Below are 21,796 nucleotides of genomic sequence, written 5' to 3' on the forward strand. Positions count from 1 at the left end.
AAAATTTAAAAAAAAAACACAAAAACAAAAAAAACATGTAAAAATTGTTTTGGCTTTTTAGTTTTTAAAAACATATTACTGTTTTTTTATTTTTTAAGACAATCAACTAAAAACAAATTAACAAGTCTCTTTGTTTTTCTGTTTTTAAAACAAGAAAACAAGCAAGCCCTAAGTCACCTTTAATTTTTACTCTCTCAAACTGAAATTGGGTGGAACCCTAATTGACACACACATGCATGCTTGTGATTTTCTTATGCTTTTATATTATTTTTTATGTTGTCTAAGAAGTTGATTTATTGAGTTGAAGATTGCAACATTCATGACCCCTTAGTAAGTTTCCATGTATAGATGTTGTCTCTGTTAGATTTTTATGTGATTTTCTATTTTTTAGTAATTTGTCTTTGACTTTGCCAGACTGGTTTAGATGAGTATGATTATACTATTATTTTTTACGCAAAAAACAAAAAAAAAAACAAAATAGGTGCATGCTTAAATTAATCAAATTGCTTGTAACTAATGAATTGGAATAATTTGCTCCTTTTTTTGTCGGAAACATAAATAATTTCTTTCCTTGCATGTTACAAGTTAATTCCCTCTTATTTCTTATTTAACTTATAATTATAATATTTTAAATATAGTTAAATACTCCAATTTGTATTATCCTAAAATTATATTAGGAATGTAATATTTGGACCATTCTTTTTTAATGAATGCATACAATGGATTTCATCTTTAATATGAATGTATTTATATATGCTATTCAATTTATATTTGAGTGCTCCACATCTTATATTCTTTAAAAAAATTCCAATATACATCTTTAATGTTGTATTAATAATCTATGTGATTTTCTATTTTTTAGTAATTTGTCTTTGACTTTACCATACTGGTTTAGATGAGTATGATTATACTATTATTTTTTTACGCAAAAAAAAAAAATAGGTGCATGCTTAAATTAATCAAATTGCTTGTAGCTAATGAATTGGAATAATTTGCTCCTTTTTTGTCGGAAACATAAATAATTTCTTTCCTAGCATGTTAGAAGTTAATTCCCTCTTATTTCTGATTTAACTTATAATTATAATATTTTAAATATAGTTAAAGACTCCAATTTGTATTATCCTAAAATTATATTAGGAGTGTAATATTTGGACCATTCTTTTTTAGTGAATGCAGACAGTGGATTTCATCTTTAATATGAATGTATTTATATATGCTATTCAATTTATATTTGAGTGCTCCACATCTTATATTCTTTAAAAAAAATTTCAATCTACATCTTTAATATTGTATTAATAATCTTTGGCTAGAAATGAATTTAATATTTAAAATTATCAAAATTTATAAAATTAAAAAACACAATGTAAATAATGTAGATGAATATAAACGTCCTCTAATTGTTGTCCGTGAAATTTTTAGAATATTTGTTGTTCTCTTCTATAGAGAATATTTATTATTTTTATGCATTATATTTCATTTTTTCATGGAAATTATATTTCATTTATTATTTATAAAAAATGCAACTTGTTATGATTTTCATGTTTTATATTAATTATGGTTGGCCGGAAAAAATATTAATGATGGTTGGTGTGAAGTGCATTAAAGAAAGTAATTAGTCTATCCTGCTTGTTTGCTATTTCCGTTTAAAAGTCCATAAGACAATTTTTGTTATTTTTTTTCTTCATTAAAACAAGTGAACGAGTGAGTTTGATAGTTTAGTTTAGGAAAATTACAGTATGTTAGCAAAATTTGTCACTAGTCACCAGGATAGGATTTATTGAAAGCTTTGAAAATATGTTTGATGCCTAAACTTTTTAAAGAGAAAAATAAAGAGAATATATGTTGATAGACAATATTCATTTTTTTTTCACAAAAAAGTAATTTAAAAAATACTGTCATATAATAATAAAAAGTGCATATAATCTTCCTGACATATTAAAGTTTAAATTTAACCCCTTGATCTTTTACTTTTTTCATTATGAACCCCTTGCTATTAAGTCATCATTATCTTTTTTAACGAAATTTGCCACATCAAATCAAATCAACATAAGACGCCTCACATCTTACATGGTATCTTATCTAAGTTAATTTTATAAAACTTTTTTGAACTTTAAATTAGTTTTACATAACTCCCCTAACATTTTAAAACTAAAATTCCTTCCATTATTTTTTTGCCCCTATTTAATGCTTATCAAAACCAACTTATTACTTTCACGGTAATATTTTTATAATGTTATGATCTTATTTTACAATCTTAATAAATTTATTAAGATTTTGACATTCATTTATCAATTAAAATATCAATTTTTGTGTGGCAAAATGTAGAAGAAAATTGTTATTTAAAAATTTATGCTGATAAAAAATATAAGAATAAAAAGGAGTAGAGTTTTTTTTAAAATGATAAAATGACATTTTAATTCTTATATAAAAATGATATAATTATTATAAAATGATTATATTAGATAAGATGCTATGTAAGATACCATGCAATGTGTCTTATGATAATCTAACATGACAAATTTCATTAAAAAGATAATGGTAAGTTAATGACAATTTGTCTATAATAAAAGAATAAACACTACTACAAATGGCAGTTATATGCTATCGGCGTAAAATGTAGAGGATTTCACGGCGGTTTAAGAATCGTCGTGGTATGTGACTTTTAATGGCAGTTATATAAATAGCCGCCCTGAAATTTTTTTGTAACTCTACTGATCAAGATGGAACGGGAGAACAAAGCTTCAAAGGAAGTCTCTTACCAGCTAAAAGCATTCTGATAGAGTAAATATAGATTCTTTCCCATCGTAATAACGTCACTTAGCTTCACCTTTAGCCATCAGATTGAACCAACTAAGATTTAATAAATATAAAATCAAAGACTCAGATCTGCTAAAAATCAGATCTCTTTAAACTCAGATTAAACATCATATTTTTCACAAAAAAAAATAATCATATCAAACCACAAACTATGAAATCCACGGAAAGAATGGAGGTAAAAAACTCACAAATAAGAATGAAGAGCATGAGGTGTAACATCCTTAAAAAAAATATATATATAATAAATTAAATAATGTAAAATAATATTTTATTATTATTAAATAATAATATTTTATTAATATTTAAAATAAAAACAAAAAAAAAAAAAAAAAAAAACAAAAAAAACACACCCCAACTTTTCCACCAAAGTCGGTGGAAAAGCTGGGGTGAATTGAAGGCAAAGAAGAATGTTGACGCGGTTAATTAAAGAGGGAGGAGGAAAAATGGGGAAGGATAATAAATGAGAGAAGAAAATTTGGGGTGGACGGTTGAAATGAGAATGATAAATAGAGGAGGGAGTGTTACGTAGAATAGAGAAAGAGAGGGAGAGAGACGCAGGAAGAAAAACAAAGAACAAGAGAGTGAGTGAAGATTTCTGCAAGGACGTGCTAGCATTTGGGGATCATTTAGGTACATAAAAATACTTCTTTCTATTAGATTTCTTTTATGAATATTTTCTATATATTTAGAACTTTATATTAGTAGTATTACTACAGTGTTTAGAGAAAATTTTGTGAGCTGGGTACAGAGTAAGTAATGATTTTTGACAATATATGACTGTAGAAATTTAGAGATAAATAAGTAGTTAATTTTAACCGGTTTAGATTTGTCTATTCATTATCTATGGTATTTAAAATTAAATTTATTTGTTGAAAAATCTGTCATTTATGATATATATCATATTTATACCGATTAAAATTAAGTTAAATAATTTATTTGGGTTGTTTGATATATTATTGAAATTTTAATCGGTTTATAGTTGTTTATTGATTGTTTTGAGAATTTTAAACTAAGATTTTAGTTGAAAAATGTATTATTCAAGATATATAGAATGTTTTTACCGATTAAATTTAAGTTAAATAACTTATTTGGGTTACTTAATATATTATTGATATTTTAATCGGTTTAAAATGTAAAATAGGTTAAGACTATATTATTAGAAAAAATTTTGAAACTGGAAACTTAAGTTATAAATTGAGATCCTTACAATATTAGATAAAAACAATATTTTATAAATATTTATAATTTAAATGAGTTATTTGGGTAGAGAAAAATTGTTATTTGAAGTAAGAATTTTTGGATAGTAAATATAAGTATAGATATTATTAATAATAAATTCTATGTAATTTAAGTTAATTATTTGTATGCATATTAAATTGTATCTATATTATTTGTAGATTATCTTGTACTTCGGAGTTTGTAATTTGCGCTCTTATTTCTCAAGCTGTGAGGTTAAGCTTGGAGTAGAGGTAACCGGGGTTAATTTATTTTATATACACGCTTTGGATTGTAAGGTGTTTATTATGTTTTTATTTTCTTAGTTAATTTGTAAAAGTATGCCTGTGAATAAAATATATATTTTATTATATGACAAATTTTGGTGAAGTGGGAAGTATGTTGATCTAATTATGTTTGAGTTGTGTTTTATTGGAAATTGTGTTTTCGTGTAGTACTAAATTTAATATACTAATATTATGTTATTAAATGAAATGAAAATGTGTTATACTTTGTTTGAAATTATATCATCTTATTTTGAAGATTGTGATATTTTGATTTATATTGTGACTATGCATGGGGTTCATATGTGGAGGATGGGATTTTGTTACGTGGAGGATAATTGTTCTTGAAGCCCGCGCGGCATGCCTACACTACGGATCCCAGTGTTTGGCCTTATTGTTAGACCCCTGTAGTTCTTCCTTTTCCTTGGCCCGGAATTGAGAATGAACTCTTGGGTAGACACCTCTTGCACCATAGTCCATTCTTGGGCGGTGTAGGTACAGGAGGGGGCCCGTTGCTTGATGTGAGTGGGGTGACCTTTGGCCGGGTTACTCAGCACAGAAAGCCCGAGTCCTTGTCAAGGAGTCATAAGGAGGAGCAAGGTGATGGGAGGGCATATTTCATTGTGTTGTTACATATATATACTTTTATATGAATTGTGTTGTGGATGGAGAGATATACTCTTTTTATGTGATTATATCTATTAAAGTACCATTTATTTCTTAAACTATATTTAAGCACTACTTCACCAACTTGCCATCCTACTTGTATATGTCATAAATTAATACTTGGTTACTGGGACTTTACGTCTCACCCCGCTGTTCATCAATACTTTTCAGGAGAGCCATCTAGTTTGGCTCGGCGTGAAGGGAAGCAACCAGAGGCATAGGCGAGCATAGCCTAGTAGTCCTCTTTTGGTTTAGGCATGTAATGTTATGTATATTGCCATTTTAGGGCCCACAACTGTGTTGACATATACTTTCTTTTGTTTGGATGACTGTATTTGATGGAATGCTGTTAAAATGGCTGAAGGCCATAAGACTCTGCTGTATGTGATACTCTTATGTGTATGCCTTATGGGCTGGGTTGAGCAACCTATGTTTCTTGTGCCCTAAGTCTTTGTGGGATAAATATTATGTTGGGCTTATGGGCGGTTACTGTGTCTTGAGGTTTTGTTCTACATTGTTAAACCCATGGGTGTTTTATGCATCCTGAGCTACTGGGACGTTTTCGAAATAAGTCAAACTCTTTATAACCATGGTAGTATTTTAACACTCTAACTCAATTCTTTTTCTACCATGGTTATCATTTTAAAAATAGTTTTATAATTATGTATTAAGAAGAGGTCTTTTCATGAGGCGATGGCGACGGCGACGGCGACGGCGACAGCAATGGCAACAGCAACAGCAACAGCGACGGTGATGGAAGAACATGGCAGAAATGACAGAAGCAATGGATAAACACCGACAAATGTAGGAGGAGGGAGAAAATAGAGTGAGGATGATATGGGGGACTATGAGCTTTGACTCTGAAAAGTGAAAACTATCATGTAATGGATTTTAAAATTCTAATAGACTTTTAACGGCGGTTTTTTAAATAACCGCATTTAAAAATCCGCCTATAATTACAGAAATGCCACCGTCACATTTTTTACAATGTTTTTTTTCTAATAACCGCCGTAAATTAGCATCGTGAAAACTCTTTTTTGTTGTAGTGAAAAGATCAAGGGATCAAATTTAAACTTTAAAATATTAAAGAGAGAGATTAAATTTAAACTTTAAACTATTAAGGAGGTTATACGCAATTGCCCCATATTTTAAAGGCCTTTTTGTATAATTTAGCCCTAATGAAAACAAATCTTATATTGTTTACGATGGATTATATTCCCTCGGCTTTATATAACATAATTTAGGAAGCCTTTAACGTATGAGATTTGTTTTTATTATTATATGACAGTGGTCCTTGATGTGAAAAAACTACTCCCTCCAATCCTTAGCATATGAGATACTTGATTAATTTTGATAGATTAAAAAAGTTAACTAAATTAGTTAATTATAATAAATATGACAATTTTTTTAAAAAAGACCTCTATATAATATTAGATTATATATTACTTTATAAATTAGACAAATTATCTTTAAAAAATAATAAATATGAGAGACAATGAGAATTGAGATCTTATCACAAAAGATGTCATATATTTGTTTGCTATTGGTTTATTAGTAGGATATGGTTTTTCACTAGAAGATGCTAGAATGAAGTTAAGTATTAAAATGGGCAATTCTAATGCCAATGTCAGCACCAACCCTGTGACAATATTTCCTTAAAATGTCTCTGTGTAATATTAGATTGTATATCAATTTATAAGTTAGATAAATTAGTTTTAAAAAATAATAAATATAAGAAACAAAATAAATTAAAATTTGATATTTAAAATTAAATACAATTCCGCATTTAACATAGTTGGAATCCGGACGTTCATGCGAAAGGACAACCATGTTGCCCTTCCTAACTTGAAGTCTTCAACTGTTAAACCAACATGGCATCGAAAATGACTATTTTCATTTAAAAAAATTAAAGAACCAACTTTTGTTATCAAAAACAAAAAAAAAAACCAAAAAAGAAATCATGGACTTTCTTCAAATTACGTTTCGACATTTGGCATTCTTGACTTTTCGGGACAGCAATATCCTCCCCTAATCTCATAACCTTTTTATTAAAAAAAAAAAAGTTAATATAATCCATGTTCCTTTTTAAATTTATCTTCATTTTTATTTTAACCCTTTAAATTTCAAACTCCCTCAAATGACAAATTAGTTTATATTTTTATTAAATTATAAAAATTAATGTTTTAAATGAAAAGAAACTCAATGAACTAGAACTTATTATTTAAATCTTAATAAACCAAAATAAAAATAAATTTTAAAAAACTAAAAATTGTATTAACTGAAAAAAGTCTTCAAAGCACATATTCATTTAGTCACCTTTTGCATATAACCATTAAATTTTCAAAGGACCTAAAGCTATTAGAAATTAGAAGTGAAATAACGGGAGAATCTCATAAAAAGGAACTTGAAATTATTACATCTTAAATTAGGTTTGCCAACCACAGTTTAATAAATTTTAATAATACTGAATTTACAAATAATAACATATTTTATTTCTTATTTAAAATTTAATCATTTCAAACGCCTTTTTGAAACTCCTCCTAAATAAGTTAGACTGAAGTGATCCCTCTGTAGGATGAGCGGTCATAATCATCGCAAAAATAATCTGTTTAAATCAAGTCAACAATTTAATTATTAAATTTCGTGTCAATTTCATGATAGAGACAAAATTAATTCAACAGTCTTATTGGAGTGGAGAGACCTATTAACTTAGACCACCAAATTAAAAATTAGCCTTAAAAATCAATCAAAATAACTCGACGTATTTCTACATTAGCATTGACTGCCTCAAATCATGACCCCATTATTTACTCCTCTGTTACACTTCTTCAAGAGAGAAAAGAAACTGCTGGTCAAAAAAAAAAAAACAGAGAGAAAAGAAACAGAGAGATTAAAGAGATTTGAACCATATTGTTATCATTTTGAGCTTGGTAGTAAAACCCTATTTAGATTGGCCGATTAGACCAATAAATTGATGAACCAGTCTCTTAACCAGTTCAATAATAATTTTAAACAAGTCAATTAGATTTCATATTTTTTTCTCATTATTAAACCAGAATATCATCGTTTGGAGGTTAAAAAAAAAAAGAAGAACAAAAAATATTAGTCCATCGTATTTATACTTATTTGTACTAGTAATTTTGTTATATTGAATTACATGTGATTTATACATTAATGTTCTATTTACTCACAAATTAATGCATCTTTTATTTAAATATTACTCTTTTCAACATTATATATATTTAATACATTTTAATCAAATTATATTAGGAAAAATTAATTTGCAGGTCCTTCAATTTGACCTTTTTGAATTAGGTCCCTCAATTTTTTTTCCTTTTTATTAGATCTTTCAACTTTTTATTGTTAAATTTATTAGTCCTTACCATTAAATACATATTGACACCATCAAATATTTAGCTTAGGCATTCAGGTCTAACCAAGCTCACCTCCCCTTTTTGCTCGGTGCTTAGCCATCATCTCCTTCCCCAACATAAATGGCTTTGCTTTTTGTGTTGCGAACAAAGTCAAACAGAGTCTTTTAATTAACAAAAGTGCTTATCCCACCACTTAATAAGACCAATCGCTATGGCCAGCGAGACCTGCAGGCAAAGGCGGAAGGTGATCAAATGAGCCTAACCAAACACATGATTTTTTTCATGGGTTGCGAATGCCACGTATAAGTTCGTTCTTCTGTGTTGTTTTTTATTTCACTCCTCAAAGACGTTGGGTTAGGAAGTTGAGTCTAACGAACAACTATGAGAATAGATAAAGAGGTCTGGGTGACTGCGATTAATGGAAGGGAAGGTTTTATGGAGATGTGGGAAGTAATAGTGACCCATTTTCAAGTGGGCAGAATGTTGGGGAAGGAGATGACGCTGAGCACCGAGCCAAAAGAGAGGTGAGCTTGGTCAAACCTAAGTGTCTAAGCTAAATATTTGACTATGTCAATATGTATTTACCAGTAAGGATTAATAAATTTAACAATAAAAAGTTGAAGGATCCAGTAAAAAGGAAAATAAAAAAAGTTGAGGGACCTAATTCAAAATCAAGGTAAACTAGAAGGACCTGCAAATTATTTTTCCATTATATTATACTCCTCCGGTCCTTAATATAAGATCCATTTAACTAATTTAATTAGATTAAGGAAGTCAGGTAAGTTAGTTAATTATAAGAAATATAACATGCTTTTATTAAAACACCATAATCATCTTTCTTAATATCCTTCCTTCTTTTTCTACTTGATTATTGATTATGATTAAGGGAGTATCCATAGTGTTAATTTAGAAAAAATTGATAAATGTGATAAATAGGTCTTATATTTATGACCAAAATTAATTCAACAATTAGGTTCTATATTAAGGACTGGAGGAATATTAATCATAATTGGGTTAATTAGGATTTAAATATATTGACCCTTTAATGTGAAACGAACAAGAAAAAGGGAAAGGGAAGATATGAGAGGGAAGGGAGAGCAGAGAAGAAAGAAACCGACAGGGGAAATAACTGTATGTAAATTCAATATTCAAGTCTAGCGTGAAAGTGAAAAACCTGACAATATATATCTCTAGCAATTAAAGTACTTAAAATAATAATTAAAAATGAAAGTAAGGAATCCAACCCACTACCAATTAAACTAAAATAATTAACTAAAATTAAATTAAATTAAATTAAATGGTTTAGATGAAGGTATCTTCATCACCCTTAAATTACCATTTGATTACTGTTTTGACCAGTTTGATGACTAGTTTTGTTTTTAGTACCTCTGTTTAAAGCATTGTGAGAAAATCATTCAGGATTGCTGATCCCTGTTAATGTAGCTCTCAAGTTAAAAGCAAGTTGGATAGAACAATTAATTTTCTTAACTGAAGCAAGTTTCCAATGGGAAATTTGCAGTACAAAATCAAGTTACTAGAAAATGAAATTATTCATATTTCAAACGGGCTGGGAACTTTACATTAACATATTCGTAATTTTTTCTGAACTGGAATAAAAGAAATACTCGTATCTTATTGGATTTTCTTACTTATGTGAACATAGTTATTGGGAACAGAGGCCAATGGTCAAATGAAAAACTGAAGGAGAGAGGAATATGAAATTTTTTCACTCAGCGGTGTGAAGAAGGAAAACAAGGAGCTCTATTAGATCGATAAAGTTGGAGAATGGAACTTGGAATGTCATTAAAATGGTGACAGTATATCGTACTTTTGCGTACTTCCATCAAGTTGATTTGGGATGATAAGTCTAAAGACTGCTACTCAGCTAAGGATGGATTTGCCATACTGCTTAGACAAACCATTTCTAATGGTGCTTGCAACATATGGAATATGCATGGTATATCCTTTGGAGACTAATTTCCTCTGAAGCGTCTACTATTTGTCTGGAAATAAGATAATAATCCTTAAAAATTGGTGCAATATTATTATTTTCTAACAATCAACATTAGGTTAATAAAGAGTCTTTCACCCTCATTAATGTTTGGCTAACGTTGACTTTTACATGACAACAACATTGTATCAAGTTTTAAAAGATTATGCACTACGTTACTTTACAATTTTTTTAGACTTAATTCGATAATTGAGATTAAAAAATTGAACTTCTTTTTCATTTTCATCCTTCTTGTTACACAAAAATTATTGCAAGATTAAAAAAAATTCGATAACGATATTCTGATATAAAACCTATAACAAATTATGATATTGATAAATTATAGGTGCTGATAGTGCATATCCTACGTACCCTTTTGCATATCATGAATAGAAATAAGCCATTCCTTGTCCACGCAAAAAATTCAATCTATTAATCACATCTGATCACAAACTGAATTGCATCACCACAGATTTCACCAATGATTATTGAGGGTTTAGAAGCATACAAGGCAATCGTAAGCAATATTGTATGTCCACACTAGCCCGATTCCAAAGAGAAGTCGGAGTTATAGATACAACCCATGGAGATGAAGGAGGAGCATGCAGAGGAAAATATGGGGAGAGGTCTATATTTAACACACCATGCATGCCTTAACGTCCTCATCAATTTCCCTCTAACAAAATATTTCAAATAAAATAAACTGGGTACCTAAATTTCAAGCTGTTATAAGGCTTGGGTAAAGTGATGGAGGTGCATAGCATGATTAAAATCAAGCTTCAAAGGAAGAGTAAGGAGTGGAGCAAGGAGCTCAAATGCATGAAAGGAAGTCCAACATTCTAAAAGATTCATTACAAGGCACTAGAGGCCTAATGACAAGAGTATGAACCAAAGCTATGAAGGAAGCCTTGAACTGTCTAATAAGAGAGCTACAAAATTTAGAGCCCACTTATTTGGAGAAAACACATTTTAGTGAGCCTAACAAGAGTCCAAGAATGGTGATAACATTGATAGAAGCCTAACAAAATGATGTACAAGCCCCATGTGGAGTTCAGATTGAAGAATTTATTTAAAATACTATGTGACAAGCATGTGTCTTGAAAGAGAAGTATAAGTGACGTCCAAGAACTTTCAAGAAACATTGAAAGGCATCATTATGCATTGATTATGATTTAAATTCGTTTTTAGGAAGTTTTCCTTTTTATTTGCTTTGAATAAGATCTTTTGGTCAAGGATTATTTTTAGAAAATTATGTTTTAATTTAGTTTTCTATTTTTAGATAGTAAACTTATTCTTGAAGTTTAGGTTATTTTCTTTTATCTCTATGCGATAAATGATGCATCCCATAGTTCATTAATCATTAATAAGGCATCATCGTTTGTAGCATTTATGCTTTAGGACACTGATTCTAGAGTGTTCTATAGTTATCTATGTATAAGCTACATTTTTGTACTTGAGTTTTAGAATTTGATTAATGAGAATTAAGTTTATTTTTCTATGTAAGTCTTGCTTGCATCCTTGTATTCTCGTGCGAATACTCGATAGTATCAAGTAAGTGATCAACCTTGTGGTGTCTTCATGGCTAGAATTGTAAAAGACAGGTTTTCTTAAGGTCCTACCTCGATCATTTATCCGATTTCTTATGTTTGGAGTCACAAGAGATAGGTTCTCCTAGAGTCTCATTCCATCTAATACCTATTTTCGGCTGGTCCTTCCCATACCCTCATATAAGTAATCCACTTAGAGTGGATTAGGCATAGTCCAACAATTATAAACCTAGATCATATGTTAGTTAATCAACTAATTTCTTGAAGTTTGTGAGAGATCAGAATATGAGTTATCGTCCTCTATACCTTTGAAACAGAGCATTCTCTTAGAGAAAGACACAGGAACCTCCATGAGATGTGGATGCTTAGGCTGGCAATTCCTAGCAATATGTTGGACATCACACTCACTATTTTCACCAATTCTTCGCTCCAACTTCTGCTCTTCATACCACTTGCTTCTCTTCCTAACATTTTCTTCGCCATCACAATATCTCACTTTCACTTCTAATTAGTTATTTCTTCCTCTTCCCATCTGCAACCAAGGTACATACATGCAAATGCAAGCGACTTTGGCATTGATTACAACAATGTTGCCTTGTCTTACTAAAAAGAGTTGGCTACACAGATTGCATTGCACAGTTTTATTATGCTTTATCTAAATTGATTTTGGATAGTTTAGATTTTAATTTAAATACTCGGAAGGTACAATCAAGGAGATCTTTTCAACTCCAATTTTGTCTCAGTCAAGGCGTGGTTCTTTGCAATGGACTGCTAATACCTCTGGTTATTATACTGCAAGGAATCGATCCAAGAAATATCTTCATAATTTTCTTCAGCCGCATGGTAACGGCGACAATTTCTAGAAATTTCTTTGGTCTCTTTCTCTTCCAATGAAGTCATTACTTTTCATCTGGAAACTTTTTAGTAAAGCAATTCCATGGGGGATGTATTGAACCTGCGCCAGATCACATCTACCTTACTTTGTGTTTTTGGCTGCAATTGTCAAGAAACTCTGGAACAGTTGTTTATCTCATGTCCATATGTCCGAGCTATATGGAATGGATGTCTATCAATCAGACTTGATGTGAACACTTTCGATTCCTTCCTGCTCTGGCTGAAATAAGTACTGTTGCAGCTTTCACATGATAATTTTGATTTTCTCTTTAAGGGTTTGGCTCGATCAGAAAAAGGAGAAGAGAGAGATTTTAATGGAAGGATGGGGAAGAGGAAGAGGAAGAGAATGAAAGAATTTTAATATTATCTTGTTTGGATTTATAAAAAAAGAGGGGGAAGAATTTTAATATTACCTTGTTTGGTTCATGAGGAAAGAGGAGGAAAAAATATTTTAAAATGGACAATTTTATGCTTATTTTATTTAAGATTATTTTTTCAAATTTTATAGAATGTTTAATAAAATAGAATTATAAATAACATTTAATAAATTGACTAATACTTATACCAAAATTCTAATATATTCTAGAGCGTGAAGTATTATTGAAAAGAAGGCTAAGGTAATGTTCAGCCTCAACTTATACTGTATCCTATCTTTGAATGAAACATTTGGCCATGCAAATGAGAGAACAGCGTTTGGAGACAAGAAAAAAAATTTAGGATAGTATAAGGATATTAAAAATAATGGGCATAATGGTCTCAATATGATAAAATATTACACTTTCCCTCCAAATCCTTTCAATTTTGGAAGGGAGGTTGAAAAGAGGAGGAGAGGGAAAATTTTTTTCCTCCACCCCTAAAATTTGTGTGTTGCCAAACAAGAAGAAATGATTAAAATTCTTCCCCCTCCTTCCCTTTCCCTCCAAATCCCTTGTACCAAACGCATCTAAAGGAATGATAATCTTATTGAATGTAGTGTGGCAGAAGCGAAATCAAGCCTTACGCGAAGGAAAGATTGAACAACCAATGAAGGTTATAAAAGAAATTCAGGGCTGGCTTACTACGTATGGCTTTTGCTTCACATCATTCTACAACCGAACAGATGAGATGTCCAGCAGTAGCAACTACTGATAACTTTTCTTTCAGCGAGCTCCAATCCAAGGCTTCCACTACCATCTTTCCTTTGTAGATCCCAGGAAGTTCAATTTTCTCTGTTTAAGGACTACACTACTCTGGATGGCTAGAATGGGTGCAACAATGGGCGGAGATGCTTCTGAACTCCAACTGGTTTGTTTCAAGAAGAGGCTGGTTGATGTGACTCATTTTCATACGGTCACAGAGTTATTAAAGTAGATGTCCTTGTTTGTAATGACTAATTTCCCCCCTTTTTTGTCCCCTGTAGTGTTTCCAGTTACTAACTGCACTTTGTAGACTGTTACAAATATTTAATGTTAATCATTTTGCCTTTTCTTCAAAAAAAAAATCTTTTTTTCTGATAGAATTTAGAATAAAGATAATTTATAATTGATATTTCTTAAAAGCAAATATATTTATTATTGAAAAATTGCATATTAAAAATTTTAAATTTAAACCATTTATGTCAGATTTTGGATGGTACAAATTTCATCATAGCCATAAACATTATTCATCGACCCACTGAATAAAAATCCATAATAAGACAACTCTTGATTAAAGATTAGAATATTATTATAATAAGAGAAACTAATTTGATATATGAATTTACATTGAATTCTAACTAATTTATATTTAAATAAAATCAAGCTCCAAGTAAAAGATAAATCTCAAAGGCGTATTCTACATTTACACAAGTGTTTTTGTTTTGGCCAATACATTGACACAAGTTCAAACTTAAGCTTTTGTGCTTAAACAATTATAACGCTTTCTATTAAGACCCACACCTCTTGGTATGATTTATGTATTTCAAAAAGACAACATGAATTGCCAAAGTGATTTACAACATTGAAGGTCAATATGCTGATTTTACAATCTCAAACTTAACGTTCAATCTTAATATACACTACCTCCGATCCTTAATTTTGTTTTGATTCTAAATATAAAACTCTAATCCATTTTATCTCTCATATTTATCTCTCTTTTTTTTCTTTTTCTAAAATAGTTCTAATAATAGTAATCCTAATCAATAAACTTAATTAACAAGGATATTTTAGAAACGACAATATCTATTTATTATAAATAACTAACTTAATTTAGAACAAGTAGTATGTACTACCTAGTTTGGATCTCAAAATGGTCAAAACTAAACTCCCCCCCCCCCAAAAAAAAACTTATTTTTCTAAATTCTAATATCCCAGTGAAGTCAAAAGTAGCTCTGTGAATCCCCCCCCCAAAAAATTTTTTTTTTTCTAAATTCTAATATCCCAGTGAAGTCAAAAGTCGCTCTGTGAATGCATCAGACCAAAAGCTGGGAGATAAATGTATAAAGACTGTCGGCGGCTAGGCTGAAAGCGCGGAAACTGGTGTGCTTCAAAAGAAAAATCACTAACTATAGGATCAAACGCAAAAGTCCAAATTTCCTATCTGCTATTCTTTATAACACTTTTCCCACCAAAATTTGATCAATTCAGTAAATGACAGTGGTTAAGCTACGCTAACAGCCATTTTTCCAAATATATGTCGCTTTGCTAAATGGTTTTAGTAAAGTCAACTTGAGAGAATAAATCTCTCTGTTAAACCTCACATTTTCTAGCTTGTACTTGAATCAACATTCTGTTTCTTTGGGCATGCAGAAGAAATATGTCCCTTTTCACCACACTCAAAGCATGTCCTCCTCTTCATTTTACCACTTCCACTGGAGCTTGACTTCTCCCTATCAACTTGGGTGTTCGGAGGCACATCGCTTGTTTGTTTCCATGGCTTCTTCAAAGGAACTGCACAAGTTATCCTAACAGGTCTTCCACACATCACCTTTTGGTCCAAGGAAAGTGCTGTTTTCACCGATTGACTGTCGGTGAGATCCACATGGGCATACCCTCGGAATTCTCCTGTCTCCTTATCCATGCCGAAACGTATGGATGATATGCTGCAGTTGGAGAATAAAGTCCTTAATTGATCCTCCGTTATGTCCCATGACAAATTTCCAACATAGATTCTGTTGTAGCCCTCCACAGGTTTTGGGGTGAAATCAGACCCTTTAACGGTTCGAGTTGCTTTATATGGTTGAATTTTAAGAAACAGTCCTCCCCTGAGATAAGTCAAACGTTTGATGAGTATGAAAAGACAAATCGACAAGAACAATAAAGAATCACTTGAAAGGACAAGATCACCAGTAATACTAACATGTCAGATCCATCAAGAGCCAAGGCTCGTTTAGCAGCAGCTTCAGTCTGTTGAAGAAGTATCAAGAAAGGGTCAGTAAATAATGAAAAGACTCGGGATAATGAAAAGATTCGGATCCAAAGTCCATAAACAATAAATTAATCCTCGATAACTTTCAGAACTTCCTTTAATTTTCTAAGGCATGATGACCTTTTCATAACCAACAAATACAATGAGAAGTGATGGATGAGGGATTAACAGAGAAATACATAGATTTGACTTTTGAGTGTTTTGAAAGAATTTATAGTGCTGCTAAGCTATGGTCGAATGTCATAATGTAACAACGCAGAAGGAGGTGTATTTGTTATCATCATCCCAATGCATGGATGCTGTTTCTTCCCAATTGACAAGCAACTGCAACAAGTAGCGCTGCCCTTGACATAGGGATAGTCAACTTATGAAAAGAAAAGTACAGGAATCAAGCACCACAGGGAAGACTAACTTTTAAACCAAAAACATGGAAATCAAAATGAATGACAGAATAACAGAAACGTTTCTTATACTTCGATACATATTTATTGATGATTGATTGATCAATTGATTGACTCATTCATTTAGTATACCACCTAATATTAGTGTGTCTAATAATCTCAGGTTCAAAAATGCACAATATATATAAGTTTGTAAGTGTCACTGACCTCAATCTCATTTTGAAGCAATGATTAGTGGCTTATCTCAAAATCTACCATGGCATCTAATATTATAGCAATTCGACATTGGCTCAAGAAAGAAATGATGCTTTGTCTATGTTATATTACAATAACAAAACATTATTGTCATGTCTCTTCCCACATCATCTTCATACTACCTCAGGTTCTATTTATAAGACCTCGTTCACAAACTGGGTATAGTCGCATCTCTATATGACTGATGTATAATTATAGGTCAGCCTATGGTATCATAGATAGACTGCAAGGATATCCCATTGTATGTTGTTGATTACCTAATAATGAATTACGCACTATTCAGTCATGTTCTTTCCTTTTCTCTCGTTCTTCCCTCTTCTTCTACTATTCCTATTCTCTCTGATCTCGTGTCTTTCTCTTATTCTCTTCTCCTAATCTCTCTTCCCTATTCTATCTAAACTCTTCTATTCTATTCCCTTTTCTTATCAATAATATATCAGTGGTATCTAGAACTAGTCTTTCCTTGCCAATGTCTCAAGATCAAACAATGGGTGAATGTCGTGCTATGATGGAATTCAAGAAACATAGATGAAAGATAATAGAGCATTGAACACAAACTTGCATCTGTTGTGACTCCGTGAGACATCGTTCTAGTGATGTCAGCACAACTTCAGGACTTGGCAGGCAACTTCGAGGAACGATCAGTTAACAAACAGAATCATGGCGACTTGCTCCGTCTTCGACAATAAGGTATTTTGACTTGGGCTCTCTTTCTAGCAAACTGGACCTGCCTGGGAAGTATTTGGCAGATGTTTATGTGCCGGCCTTGAAGAAAGAAATCACAGGACCTGTTTGCATGTTCAATCCGAGATCAATGGTTAAAGCTAGAAGACCAAGACTTCAAGAAATATCCATCACACGCCAAGAACAAGAAGATTTCAATGGAGAAGACGAGTAGATATGTGACAGGGACAACTTTAGTAGTTCAAAGATTTCAACCCATGCCGACCCATTCCAAGACTGCTCTCTTTACTAGTGGGTCTCAACCCAGGGAGAAAATCACTTCTGCAGGGACTGAAAATTCCTCTTGTCCCCAAGAACCTCACAAAAATCATGAAAACAGCAACTGGAGTTGGTCGGTCATCAACTCTCAACCCTCTTGGAGGTTTTCTAGGTGTGTCGCACAATGCATGTAGGTCGACGCTATCACTGCTGGTTTCTCTTTCTTCTTCACCATCGAGTTTTGTTCCTTTAGACAATGGCCTCCGAAAGAATTATCCAAAACTATAGGACTCATTGGGAACTCCAAGAGCAAAGAAGCTGCTCTGTTTTGCTCAAGTTGCAGGGGCATTGAAGGTGATGGGTTTTCTGTCAACGTTTGTCTCCGCTACGCCATTGTCTGTCGCTAACTCTTCAGCTGGTGTGTATTTGCAAGTTAGGACAAGTATCTGTGTTTCGAAGAAAAAGAATGAACATGTTACTTATGAAGCTCAGACACTTTCAGCACCATTGGGTTGCATGTGGTTGAGAAAAGTATAGTTTGAAAGGTCAAACTTATAGATGGTGGTACGAAGGAAAAAGAAGGGTGTAATGGGTATTGGGAAACTCTTTATCTCTCAAGCAAAGGGCTCAAAAGCGTTGCTGCCTTGGATCCATTGGTTAGTTAACAAAACCTTAATTTGCCATCAACTTCCTTCCCTTCCTGTGAATCTGACATGGATCAAAGGGTGTCTGATTAAAATGCTTATGGGATCTAGTTTAGTACAATATCTGGTGTATTTGGTTCTGGTTTTGGACAATATCCACTGGGCAATAACTTGATCCAGTTTCAGGTAGGTACAAGTACAAGGAAGGAAAGCTACTTCACATGGTGGGGCCCTCGGTAGCAGCTAATGGGAACAGCCCAATACACAGCCCATTACACGCCTGCAATGGATCAAGACTACATAGGCCTGAGTCCACAAATGCTAAGACAGTGATTCCATCAATATTCAAGTCAATTTTTTCCAGATTTTTCCTGTTAGTTCAGATTTTGTAGTCCCAGATCCTTAAGGGCAAGGATCCTTCTGGGGAGGGGGCTATTGATGTATAATTGTAATTAAATTCAAATATTACAAGGATTAAGCAACTGGTTAGTAGTCGTTAGTAATTTAGAATACAGTTTCTGTTGTATTTCTATTAAGTTTGTTCGGATAGAATTATAGGCAGGCCCATGCTACTATAAATAGACTACAAGTATATCCTATTGTATGTTGTTGATTACCTAATAATAAAGCGCGCACTATTCAGTCATGTTCTCTCTTTTTCTCTCATTCTTCCCTCTTGTTCTTCTACTGTTCCTATTCTCTCTGATCTCATGTCTTTCCCTGATCCTCTTCTCCTAATCTCTCTTCCCTATTCTGTCTAAACTCTTCTATTCTATTCCCTTTTCTTATCAAGAATACAACAATGACCGTATAAGGTCATAGATAGATTACAGCCGACAAAACTGACCAGAGGCACGACAGGCATTGAGAAAAGGAAAAGGAGAAACCATTGAGGAGCTCAGGTCCAGTTTCCCATGGTCATGATTCATCATGCAGCCATGGATATCTAATCGTAATTACAAGTTTATGGGCTTGCAGATTAGAACTAGAAAAAGAGGAATTGGAAAATATGCTCCTGAGCAAGGAAAACAGATGAGAAGAAAATGGCAAGAACTGTAGCTCTTCCCATGAATAACCTTCTTCTTTAATGGAGTAAAATCTGATCTTCCATTTTAAGGATATAAGTTCAAGTTTCTTAAATGAGCTGGTGAATCAGGATAAGTAGGAATACTTCAGAAATTGCTCCCTTAGCTTTAGTATAGACTCCCCTGTGACCTAGATCAAACTGGACTATTTTTCTTATTTTAAACCACAATGTTCATCAGAAAAATAAGAACACCTTACAATAATGAAGATATTTACATCCCTCATAGCAACGTAGGACAATACTTGCTACTTCTGGTCTTCTAACTTCACTATTGCATTAACCTCCATGTCTGTGTTAAAAGCCCAACACTAGAAGGCAAAACAGAAATACCTCTGGAAAGTAGTTGACGAATGGGCCGTCTCCACCAAAGTAATCCTGAATTGAAAGAATAGCAGAGGGCAGCTAGACTCCTCCCAGAAGAGGACTCAAATTTTCCTTTGAACAGACTCCTCTCCTCCAGCACCTCTTATTCTTTCTCTTCTCTCTCAACCTGATACATTCTATCTACAAAACCACTAATTGTCTATTACCTCCATCGCTTGACTCATCATAAGGGTTCCCTCTCCCTCACTCAGCACTCATCCCCTCTCTGGGCTAAAGTTAAAAGAGTTCCTAGGTCCAAAAAAAAACATCTTTTATACGCTTACAGAATTAGGGTCCTCGCAGTATGCATACAGAATATCCATCTCAGTAAGAATGGACAGATTAAGAAGTATGAGGAATATTTTATTCAAGCATCTTAGTAATTTTCATCTTTGATGCCTGCATTTAAGACCAATACAATTCTCATTTTTGAAGCATAACCAATTTGTGAGTTATGATTTTTACGTTAGTATCTAAACTTAACAATGACAGAGCAGCAATCAATTCAAATTGAAATAGAAGTCAAAAGAGTTGCAAGACACAAGTTAAAATCATATTAGGATCATTCACTGTGGCAGCTATTCAGGAGCAAGAGGAAGAGGGGAGAATAGAAAGAGGTAAACAACATGATATTGCTTTACTTCTTACCTTAAAACTAATAAGGGCAATCCCTCTAAACTTGCCAGTCTCGGGAAACGTCATGCAATCAATTTCAGTTATTGTGCCACAGCCCTGGAAATAGCTTCGAATATCATCGTCGGTTGAATAGTAGGGAATTCCTCCAACATACACTTTTGTAGGGACATCAGCAATTTGTCCACTGACATATAACAGAAAAGCCAAACGCTTAAAATATCCTAATAAAATCACATTATATCAAACAATACAAAATAAATAAGCCTCAACATCCTATTAACTCGTTCAATAAGCAACTACGAATGCAGATATTATATTATTTCGCTGAGAAATCGTGTCACACATGCCATCATCACGTTGATAAGTCGAACAGTTCGTAACTGGGCATAATTCTATATTACCTGCCATTACTCTTGGTTAACTCTGAAGCTTCTGGAGGCTCATCTCCAGGATTAGGATCTTTATCCTTGTGCTTCTTGGCCTTTTTCGTGTTCTTCTTCTTCTTCTTATCACGTCTCTTCTTCGAATTCTTCGCATCCTTTACAGCCCCAATTGCCACACCGTTGTCCTCAGCCTTCCTCTTCCTCTTTTTGCTCTTCCTCTGTGTACCCTCGTCTTCTTTGCTTTTATCAACGGTATGACCATCGCCACCTTCTTGGGCAGCCTCGGATTGTCGCAAAGAACGAATCTTTCTGCGCTTCTCTCTCTTTGAAAATCGGATTTTCTGGGTCGTAGAATCAAGAAGATTTTTTAAACAACAATCGGGATTTGCGGACTGAGAATGAGCTAACTCCGCTCTAAGCTTCTGTTTAAACTTCTTGTTGGAGAGAACCATCCCTGAAGTCGGCACTCACGCAATACAACTCGTGGAAACGGCTTCATACAAGTAGGGATTACGGGATTGTTTGCTCCCCGAGGAGAGGCGACGGAAGGGATGTTTGGGAAGAATGGAGGGAGGCGAGGGAATGCTAATGTCATTATATTTTGGGTTGATATAATTTTTATCTCTAAATAAATTTGTGTTTATTTTGATTTTAATCTCTTAAATTTTAAATAAATAGTTTTAGTCCTTAAAATTTAGTACATTTCAAAATATTAATTGCTGATGTGATGGTGTTGATGCTAAAGTATCATAAATAGTGTTAAAATGATTATGTGGACTCATCAGATGGCACATAATTAAATCTTATATAGATAGCAGAACATTATACATTATACAGAGGATGAGTTCTAAGAACATGAACAACGCCTCAAATGAATAGCAAGAAAGAAAAACAGGGCTAAAAAACTATATTCT

The 21,796-nt window shown here is 32.6% G+C and overlaps 1 protein-coding gene across 1 annotated transcript; it reads right to left on the minus strand.

Moving 5' to 3' along the window:
* Positions 1–15,283: 15,283 nt before the first annotated feature.
* LOC114754063 (protein gar2-like) lies at positions 15,284–21,457 on the minus strand. Its single transcript, XM_028942798.1, has 4 exons — positions 20,901–21,457; positions 20,512–20,683; positions 16,103–16,149; positions 15,284–16,007 (listed from the first exon to the last, which is right to left on the minus strand). Exons 1-4 carry the CDS (start codon positions 21,332–21,334, stop codon positions 15,509–15,511), a joined length of 1,152 nt encoding a protein of 383 aa, XP_028798631.1. The 5' UTR covers positions 21,335–21,457; the 3' UTR covers positions 15,284–15,508.
* Between the last annotated feature and the right edge of the window lie 339 nt (positions 21,458–21,796).

This window comes from Neltuma alba, unplaced genomic scaffold, assembly GCF_004799145.2.
Source record: "Neltuma alba isolate B1F8T4 unplaced genomic scaffold, ASM479914v2 tig00010060_pilon, whole genome shotgun sequence".
NCBI classification, from domain to species: domain Eukaryota; kingdom Viridiplantae; phylum Streptophyta; class Magnoliopsida; order Fabales; family Fabaceae; genus Neltuma; species Neltuma alba.